General features: G+C 56.1%; 1 protein-coding gene across 1 annotated transcript; it reads right to left on the bottom strand.

The window, feature by feature from the left end:
• Positions 1–3707: 3707 nt before the first annotated feature.
• On the bottom strand, positions 3708–9478 carry LOC111929301 (protocadherin-10-like). The gene is made up of 4 exons (XM_086851866.1): positions 6699–9478; positions 5513–5571; positions 5322–5410; positions 3708–5116 (listed from the first exon to the last, which is right to left on the bottom strand). Exons 1-4 carry the CDS (start codon positions 9183–9185, stop codon positions 4869–4871), a joined length of 2883 nt encoding a protein of 960 aa, XP_086707992.1. The 5' UTR covers positions 9186–9478; the 3' UTR covers positions 3708–4868.
• Between the last annotated feature and the right edge of the window lie 1012 nt (positions 9479–10490).

Here is a 10490-nt window from a genome sequence, read left to right as displayed (position 1 = left end):
TCACTGCTATTGTTTAAAACATGCAAAAATGTATCATTTATTCAAATGTAAGATTTGTAAGTCATTGAATTTCATGGGATACGAATCATTAGTCAAAGTGCAGGCTGCACTAGGGGTCATATTTAATTTATTTTCAAAGCCTTCGTTCGTGCTTTTTGGTCCAGTGTGTCATAAGTTATTCAATACACAAAGGTGTCTACTTATGTCTCAAAGTAATTAAGCTGATTAAGTCATATTATCACTAACAAGAAGCATTAATTCCACTTGAGTGAATGCTGCAAAACAGAGCCAGTGACATTTCCACCACTTAAAATGAAAACACATTATAAGCTAACTGGGAAGCAAAAGCTTCCCTGAGCCCTGGCCTGTTCTTCCATCTGATCTCTGTGGAGGAGCTGGCAAGTGATGTTTTCAGAGCAGTGAAAAAGGAAAAGGTGCAAAGGAGCAGAGAAAATCAGCACGTGACAATCATGCAGACGTTTTTCAGTGTGGCAGAGGCTAAGTCATTATGACAGAAGCTAAAGGATATTTATTTCTATAAAACATCTACCGAGATCAAAAAGGAAGCAGGAGGAAGGGATCCAGACAGGAACAGGCTGCTCCGGTGGTGGGTTCAGGGAGACATTTAAGAGGAAATTTGGAAAGAGATCTGAGTGGATCTCGACCCAGTCTTGAATAAATTAAGGTGGGGAAGGGAAGGGAAGGGAAGGGAAGGGAAGGGAAGGGAAGGGAAGGGAAGGGAAGGGAAGGGAAGGGAAGGGAAGGGAAGGGAAGGGAAGGGAAGGGAAGGGAAGGGAAGGGAAGGGAAGGGAAGGGAAGGGAAGGGAAGGGAAGGGAAGGGAAGGGAAGGGAAGGGAAGGGAAGGGAAGGGAAGGGAAGGGAAGGGAAGGGAAGGGAAGGGAAGGGAAGGGAAGGGAAGGGAAGGGAAGGGAAGGGAAGGGAAGGGAAGGGAAGGGAAGGGAAGGGAAGGGAAGGGAAGGGAAGGGAAGGGAAGGGAAGGGAAGGGAAGGGAAGGGAAGAAATTCCTAGCATCTTTGGAGGATCTAATTAACCACTGAGTGCCACAGATTGGGCTGGCCAAGGTCCATGCAGAGGCTCCCACTGGTCCTCATGGATTTTAGCTCTGTCCTGCCAACACCACACCCTCTGGGAGCTGAGACCCACCTGTACCCATGGCTCTACCCAGCCTGACCCCGCTGCATGCAGAGGGCTGTGTCCATGCTGAGGCTTTCTGGGGAATTTGCTGGCTGTTTCTTGATTCCCTGCCTGGCAGATGGGAGTACAACTGAGCATCAGCCCCTCTGGGTCTTTCCCTCTGGCCTCTTTTCTCTCCACCTCTGGATTGGTTTTGTCTCTCTGGGATACATTTTCAAGTCATTACAGAGATACAAGTGATGTTTCCATCTGAGCAGTCTATTCAGCAACAGCAAGAGCACAAACCCCTGCTTGTGCTGGAGCCCAGAAGCGCTGTGTGCCTGCCTTGCATGGCCTGAAGCATTTTGCAGCCAACTGCACCACATGGCAGCTTTCCCACTGTCCTAGAAGCAAACCTCAAGCTGGCTGGCAGGTCCCTGAAAGCCAAAATTGCCTCTGGATCTCTGAGAGAGCTGGAACATGTGAGAAGGGCATCCAGAGAGTGTTCTGCTGAGCAGATCTCCAAAGGAGCTCTCATGCCCAGTGCATTACCAGGCTTCAAAACCCAGCTAATGCTCATCGGCTGTGCAGGAGTGTTAGCACAGGGAGAGTTGTAAAAATAACTAGTTGTAGGGCAAAGACCTTGCATTTTTAATGAGACCCTGTCCCTGTGGGAGATCTTCAAAGGAGATCTCATCTTTTAGATGGACAATTCTGACCAGAGATGCCCTTTGAAGAGGGATAGTAGTGTGGTTGAATTAGATTTATGCAAGTCCTCTCTCCCCTAAAGCAAGTCCCTTTTTATTGTCCTTTTTATCAATATGGTGATTGAAATGAAAGATTGAAACTGAGCTCTTGTCAGTGCAGGTTTTCCTTCAGCTAAGCAAAAGTAGATACTGGGGGAGTGTAGGGTGTTGGGGCCTGGGGTGGTGCTGTGTTGCTCAAATCCCTTTTGGAAGATGTCTGAACTGAACATGCAAACCTGGGGGTCAGCAAGGAGTACTGACGTGTGTGTGTGTGTATCTATCTCACCCCACGGGCTGATGGTCAGGAGTAATCAGAGGACATGGAAGCAATTACATGGGCACCACTGAGTAGGGTAGTAGGGATTAAAAAATGCCAAGAAAATGCACTGGAGAGGGACAGGGGAGGTGACAAACTTGTCCCCTTGGTTGCTTGACCCCGTGATTTTCCGAAGACAGAGATGCAAAATGTCACTTTCAAATGCTTATGGTTTTTGGGGGGTCAACTTAGGGATCAATTTCCCCTTTGTGAAGCCACTCCTGGGAATCTGATACAAAACACCACTTTTGTGTGTTCATTTAGCTCTTGGATGCTGTGAAGCACAGGATGTGCTGGGTGCTTTTGCTGTGTGAGCTGGAGCACAGTGAGCAGCTCAGCCTCCTGCAGAAGGGCTGCAGTTCTCTCCCACTGCCTGACCAGCACCACCTAAAAATGCAGGGGAGATACTGCCAGAGTTAATCTGGGAGGAGGAGATGCTTGCTGCCCTGCAGGGAGTCAGGTCCATTTGATGCTTTTATTACTTCTTGAGGCTGTTATTAATCTTATTGTATCACTTTACATAAATCCCTTGTTCTTTTGAAGCAGTGGAACAGGCTAATACTGTACAGAGGTCTCAGGCAGAAGCTGTTTGGGGTTCTTTTTTACCCTTAACACTCTCTGGAGACCCTTGAAGAATGCACTTGGCAGCATAAAATCCTTCATCCTACCGTCTAATTGGGACAGGGAATATTTCATCTACCCGCAGTCAGGCAGATGTGAGCTGGAACGGAAGTCACCAGAAAAATCCAGGTCCCTTTCATGTCCAAAGCTTTGTCCTCCCAGGCCCCTGACTCCCACGAGGCCCCTCTGAGTGCTCCCTGCCCCCTGCTTCCACTGAAGAGCACATTGCCCACTAGAAGACAAGGACTTTTCTGGGTTAATCCCAAAAGCCGCATTGCAGCCTCCCCAAGCCAGCCACCGAGCAGGTTCAGGGTACGAGAAGGACAACCACAGCCCCACCACCTCAGGACTTCATCTGAAGGCCAAGTGATTCCCACATCAAGCCAAGAGCCATCCTACCTATCCATCCCTATCCCCTGGGAGCCAGTCCCTGCACCTGGCACAGATCCAGGTTATCTCTGTGGCTCTTGAGGCAAGCTGCTTATCCAGGGGAAAGGGTCAATTAACCAGAGAAAGCACCGTAACAACCACGATTTGTTCTGCCATTAGTGCCACATCCAGCCCCTCTCCCCAGCAGCTCGTGGATGCCCACACCATGGTACAAATTCCCCTCTGGCCAAGCTGGAGCGTGGAGCAAGGAGCTCTGTGATATCTCCAGCTCCTTCTAGCAATAACCCCAAAGGGATCCTCAATCCAGGGAAGGAGGGAACGGGACCTTGAGCTCCCAGAATCCAGGTGGGGTGTATAAAACGAACTCTCAGCATAAAAGGAGCTCTCTGCTCCAGAACTCAGAAGGACAGATGTTTTTCCTGGAGCTGAGAGTACTGCTCCAAGAGCTGTGCAGCAATCCCTGCTGTCATGTGCAATTCAGGGTCAGCCAGGAGCCAGGGTGAGCTATTAAAATACAATTTATTGGTACAAATCAGACATAGTGAAACAAACCCAGTTTAGAAAGAGCTGTCATGTTCTGCACAGATGGATTCAAAATGAACTGTCCCATGACCAGAGCAATTGGCAATGGTGACAGACAGACTGGTGGACAGGTGCAGGGTGCACAAGGCAGGGGAGAGACTGTTCTGGGGCTGGAGTCCTGCCCTTGAGGGCTCCTGACTGCCAGCTAAAAGTTCTCAAAGAGAAACAGGGCACATTTGGAGATGTTTTTCCTATGCAGGTGGGGCCCCCAGTGCACCAGGGGCTCCTCCAGGCATTCAGGACTTGGGTAAAACAGAGATCCAAGTGAGGGCAAAGGCAGGAGGGGAGAGCCTGTCACCTGTGCTGGGGTCACTCCAAAGGCTGGAAACTCTTTTTCTTTCAGATGATGTTGCCTTGGGCTAGAGAGCTACCCAGCATGAGCTCATCTCAGGTAAGCTAGCAGCTCTTCTGGCCATCCAGCCCGTGTGTGCACGAGCTGTTCTTGGAATAAAGGCTGTCTCTGCCCTGCACCCAGGCTATGCCCAGCCCTGCCAGTGTTGGGTCAGGGTTTGAAGAGAAGCACTCATGAAGGCTGGGTTTTGCACTCACTTCCCAGAGAAAACAGACACCAATTGCTGCTCTAGACATGCAACACATCCCGCTGGATCTCGGGGACAGAGCAATGGTCGCTGCCCCAGTGTGTAAGGTCAGGCTTGGCTGAACCAGGCTTACACTTTCTGTGCCTACTGGGACAGAGATACAGGCATGCAGCTCAGTACATTCACACAGCCAGACAAGACAAAGAAGTGACAATGTTTACAGAGATGAATGGTCCCTAAGAGGACATGGGAATGGGTAAACTCAAGGCAGATTTGCTTAAATCTGGTCATATGGACCTCAAACAGCACCTGCTGCCAATACAGCTCTGCAAGATGAGATGGGAGAAATTCCCCCTGCCACCACCCCCAATCCCTGTAATTTTCAGTCTCTCTCTCCTTAAATCCTTCCCATGTGCTCTGTTGAGCCACTCTCCCAGCAGCCCCATAAAGTCTCGAGTGGTCCCTACATGGGGGCGTGTGCTGTGGGTGGACCTGGCAGCTGAAAAAATGCAGCGGATTCCAAGGATAGAGGCATCCAGGCTATTTCAGGTCGTTGTTGATAACCACACTGTCATGCATGTCACAGTAAGTTGTCATCTTCTTCCTCTTGCCAAAGGTGGAGAAGCTGTTTTTGTTCTCCCGGCCTGGGAAGAGGGGCCCATCCTTGCTGGAAAACAGAGTGGGGGTGCCAGGGATGTAAACGTTGTGCTGATAATCCAGGGCTGGGTACAAGGGGCTGTAGTGGGGTGTCCACACGCTGTTGGGGCCTGCTGAAACCTTCTGAAACTCTGGATAAAAGATGAGATTAAGGTCACATCCACATGTCAGGATGCCAGTCCTGTGTCACCAACTTGCATCCTGGTGCCTGGACACCCCTTCCACCCACAAAATTTCAACACTGCTAGGAACAGAGATGTGATGCCCCCCCTGCACCTCCAAAAGCGACCAGAGGGTCTGGTCTGATCTTCCCAGCCCCAGCATCTTAATACTAACCAGAGACAGGGGTCACCAGTGTGCACAGCCTCTCGTGCTCCTTCTGGAGGGCTCTACGGATTTCCCCCACATCTTCCAGGCTCTGGGAGCTAAAGAAGAGACTGGTTCAAAGCTGTGTCAGACATAACCTCCCCATTCCCATATCCCACTTCCAGCTGCTTCCTCTGTTCCCCCAGTGCTGGATTTTGTACCTTTTCAGGGCAGGTCTCTGTGTGCCTGGAGGCAGCCAGTCCGTGTTGGGCTGCTTGGCCTGGAAGACACAGGGAAGAGCAAAGCTGGTTATTGGGATCCTCTGTCAATCAGCCCTGGGACCCTTTGTCAAAACACCCAGCCCTGCCAGCACAAGGCTTCAGCAGGCAGGGGTGCAGGACCACATCTGCACTTTCCCTGTGCCCTTTGTGGAGAAGCAAGCAGCACATTCCTGTTTTGGGGAAACTGAGACATCACTGGATCAGTCTGTTCCCTTCTGGATTTTCCCCACCCTCCTGAGATATTGAGGTGTTTTTGGGCTTGTCCTCTGCCTCTGGGAGCATTAAGCCTGTCATTCTGGGGAGAGACAGGTGGTTTTCCTATTCCTATTAATTTTCAAAAGTCTTTTTGCATGTGCAATGTTTACTTAGCCCAGGTCTGAGGTACCAAATGGTGAGAGATGCAGAAATTGGCTGCATGCTGCATGTCCCAGGAGGGTTGCAAAAACTGCAGGAAAATTGAATTTAGTATTAGGGAAGAGAGTCCAGGGGTGCAAGGAGACACATGGAGAGACTCTCTTGGCAGAGTCTTGGGCTCTCCTCAGAAGGGCTGGTTTATTAAAAGTCAAATGTAAGTGGATTAGACGCCTCATCACTCTCCATCCTTGTAATCGTGTTTTGGAGAGTCTTTCATCAGGAAAATTAGACATTCCTCAATTCAAAACCTAACAAATGTTGACATCAAAATCCTGCCCCGAAGACCCCACTCCCTGCCTGCTGGCACAACCTGGTGCAGAACAGCAGCCAGGCCCGGGACGCAGCACAGGGGAAGCAGAGCAGCAGTGATGCTCAGACTGTCCCAGTGTGAATTGCTTACCCACGCGAAGGAGGAGCCACCCCCACTATCCCACCGCCCCTAGGGCACTGGAGCATCTCTGTTGCCTCTAATGGGTACAAAAGACGGTGAGGAGGGATTTCCTCTCGCCTCAGCCGAGCCTGGCGCTCCCCCGGTAATTAGACCCGTCGGGAAGCTCGGTGGAGATCCCGCTGCCTGACGGCTCCTAATTCCCGCACTGATCAAAGGCTCCGGTTATTCTCCGGGAGAAGCGGTGCTTGGTTTCCCTCGTGGCTGAGGGAGGGGGCTGGGGGGACCTGCGGCGTGCTGCTAAGCACTGCTGGGCATTGTTACCTCTTTGGAGACCTGGAGATGCTGGTCTGGCCGGGGCCGCTTCCCGGGATCCTTCTCGTTGTTCCGGGGAGGGCTGCAGGGTTTGAGGAACATGAAGTCGCTCTGAGCAGACTCGGGACCAAGGCACACCTTGTAGCAGTAGCCTGGGGGGCCGCCCGCAGGCACATCAAGGCAGGTGGCAGCCGTGGTCCCTGCAGGGGGCTGTGCCGTCAGGTTGGAAGTCTTCAGGCCATCAGAGGAGGGTCTGGACCCGGGACAGCAGTGGCAGCGAGGTGGCGAGCAGCTGTCCCCTTGGCGGGAACGCCGCTCTCCACGGCAGCGAATGGCTGTGAGGATGAGGATGGCGAGAAGGAAGGTGAAGGAGATGGAGCCCAGGGAGACAAGGAGATAGAGGGTGAGTGGGGAAGATGAGGAGACCTCTGGAGGGAGGCTGAACTCGCTGAAGTCGGAGAGAGTCTGGGGCATGGTCTCCACCACCGAAAGCAGGAGGGACACGGTGGCAGAGAGGGCTGGCTGCCCACCATCCCGCACCTGCACCACCAGCTGCTGCCGGCTTGCATCCTGCTCCAGAAAGGAGCGGAGGGTGCGCAGCTCACCCGTGTCAGGTGCCACACTGAAGAGAGTGAAGTCAGTAGCCTGGAGGAGCTGGTAGGAGAGGCGAGAGTTCAGCCCCGCGTCGGCATCCACCGCCGACACCGTGCCCACGAGGTAGCCGGGCCTGGCCGATCGCGGCACCAGCTCGGTGGCAACGGAGCCATTGCGGGGCATGGGGGAAACGATGACAGGAGCGTTGTCATTCTGGTCCAACACGAAGATGTGGACAGTGACGTTGGCGCTGAGTGGGGGAAACCCCGCGTCCTGTGCTTGCACCTGGATCTGGAAGCTGCGGATCTGCTCGTAGTCGAGGGAGCGCAGGGCATACATGTGCCCGCTGTCGGAGTTGATGGACACGTAGGTGCCCACAGGCATGCCATGGATGTGCCCATCGGCAATGGAGTAGGACAGGTAGGCATTCTGTTGGCAGTCAGGGTCTAAAGCACTGACAGAGCAGATGGAGGCACCTGGTGCGTTGTTCTCCATCACATAGACGCTGTAGGAGGGCTGGAGGAAGCGCGGGGCGTTGTCGTTCACGTCAGATACCGGGATGGTGAGGGTGCTGCGGGTCAGCAGGGCAGGAGAGCCCATGTCTCGTGCCGTGATGCTCACGTTGTACTCGGGCACGGCCTCCCGGTCCAGCGCCTGCGTGGTGACCAGCGTGTAGTAGTTCCGGAAGGAGGAGCGGAGCTCGAATGGCACATTGGGGCTGACCTCACAGCTCACACGCCCGTTGTCCCCAGAGTCCCTGTCCAGAACACTGATGACAGCGATCACAGTGCCCGGAGGGGCATCCTCCAGCACAGGCGTGGACACAGAGGTGAGGGTCACCTCTGGCGCGTTGTCATTGACATCAAGGAGGTGCACAAGCACCCTGCAGTGCACAGCCACAGCTGAGGGTCCACGGTCCTTGGCTTGCACATAGAGCTCGTGGAGGCTGGCCCGCTCGTAGTCCAGGCGGCCCTTCAGCAGCACCTGCCCACTCCGGGGCTCTACGTGGAAGAGCTCCCGGACACGTGGTGGTGCGTGCCCACTGAAGGAGTACTCAATCTCCCCATTGGGGCCCTCATCCAGGTCAGTGGCATTGAGCTGGATGACCAGAGTGCCAGCAGGAGCATCCTCAGGGAGGCTCACACCATAGGAGGGCTGGTCAAAGGCAGGCACGTTATCGTTGGCGTCCAGCACCGTGACGAGGATGTGAGCTGTGCCTGAGCGCTCGGGGACGCCGCCGTCGAGAGCGGTGAGCAGCACTCGGTGCACACGCTGCTGCTCACGGTCGAGGGCACGCTCCAGCACCAGCTCTGCAAACTTGCTGGCATCGCTGCGTGTCTGCACCTCAAGTGAAAAGAAAGCATTGGGGCTGAGGCGGTAGGTGTGCACGGAGTTGGTGCCCACGTCAGGATCCTGGGCGCTCTCCAGGGGGAAGCGGGCACCGAGCACGGCAGACTCAGCCACCTCCAGAACGTATTCTTGCCAAGGGAAAGTGGGTGCGTGGTCGTTGATGTCCAGCACCTCCACCTCGACGCGGTAGAGCTCCAGGGGGCTCTCGACGAGGAGCTGCAGGTGGAGCAGGCAGGTCCCTCCGGCCTCGCACACCTCCTCCCGGTCAATGCGCTCGTTCACAAAGAGGATCCCGTTCTCCAGGTTCACCTCCAGGTGCTGCCTGGCCCCGGCCCGTGACACTATGCGGAACCTCCGCGCTGACAGGGTGGACACATCGAGTCCCAAGTCCTCACCCAGGTTGGCCACGAAGGCTCCGTGCTCCAGCTCCTCCGGCACGGCGTAGCGCAGCTGCCCCAGCGCCGGGCGGCGCGACGGGGGCCCGGCCAACAGGAGGAAGAGGAGGGAGCGGAGGAAGAGCTGCCCCCGCCCGGAGCCTGCCCCGGCCCCCATGGCCCCGCGGCAATCCCGGGGACGAGGAGTCGCACCCGCGCCGCCGCCTCCTCCTTTGCCTTCGCCTGCCTCTTGCACTTTCAAAGAGTTTAGGGCTCCCGGGGGCGGCGGGGGAGGGCCTCGCCCGGAGCTGCGGGGCCGAACCGCGGCCACCGGCAGTCGCTTAACCCTTTCTTTGCTGGTCCCCGCAAGGGGCTGCAATCCGGGTCCCGGGGCCACAGCAGAATCTGTTTACCGGAGGCGGACGCACCTGGGGAGGGGATCACCTTCGGGGAGATCCCGTTAACGGCGGTGGGAGCTCCAGCGAGACCGATCGCTGCCCGGGGCACCGGTATTACCCCGCAGATGCTGCGTTCGTCCCCGCGGTAGATTAAGAGGAGCCCAGATCGCGGCTGCTGCCAAATCCCCCGACCGCGTCCCCCGCCGTGCCGGTCCTAACCTTTACCAGATGGTTAAGCCCCTCCAGACTTGATTACATTTCCCTGCACACCGTTTTCCTTGTAATGCGGAGTTTTTAATTACAGGAGCAGGGGGATTACAGCCCTGGATAAAGCTGAGCCCATCAACGCGGAGGCACGGAGACCCCCCCCTTCCTTCCCTGCCTCCTTCCCACCCCCGACACCCCGCTTGCCCACAGCCCCGCGTCCCAAATCCCGCTCCCCCACCGGGCACCCCAGTGTCAGCCCCCTCGGGCTCTCGGGGCACGATCCTGCCCAGATACCCCAGGATCTGCCTCCCCACACCGCCAGCGGTGCCCCCACCGCGGGCACAAACTTTCCGCCCCCCGCGGAAGGAGAAGGGAAGGCGGGAGCAGAGCGAGCCTCGGGTCCCCCGCCGGCCCCCGGAGCGCGACAGACGGCGGCCCCCCGTCCCCTCCCCGCCCCGGTACCGCTCACGGTCCCTCCGCTGGCCGATCCGTTCTCCCCGCAGACCCGTCTCCAGCCGCCGCCGCGCCCGGGCAGCTCCGTGAGTCGCCTCCCACCGTCGCCGTCCCCGGGGGTGCTCGGTAACGGGACGGGGCGGCCGCACCCCCGCCCCGCGGCTGCTCAGGGTGCGGATAATCCCCTAACGATCTAGTTAAAGGCTCGAAGGGGCTCGGAGCGGCTTTAGCCGGGCACTGATATTTCACCGCCTTTGTCTCTGCTTCCCGGTCCCCGTTGGGAAGGGAACAGCCGGCCCCAACCGCTCCCCCCACCTTGCTCCCCACGGGGACCCGAGTGGGAAGCAGGATCCAGGGCGGACCGGGAGACGGGAGGAGGCAGGAGGCGGCGGAGCTGGAGGGGTTTGTCGGGCTGGGAAAAGGAT

This window comes from Cyanistes caeruleus, chromosome 15, assembly GCF_971803275.1.
Source record: "Cyanistes caeruleus chromosome 15, bCyaCae1.hap1.1, whole genome shotgun sequence".
Taxonomy (NCBI): domain Eukaryota; kingdom Metazoa; phylum Chordata; class Aves; order Passeriformes; family Paridae; genus Cyanistes; species Cyanistes caeruleus.
This window is presented reverse-complemented; position numbering and strand designations above follow the sequence as displayed.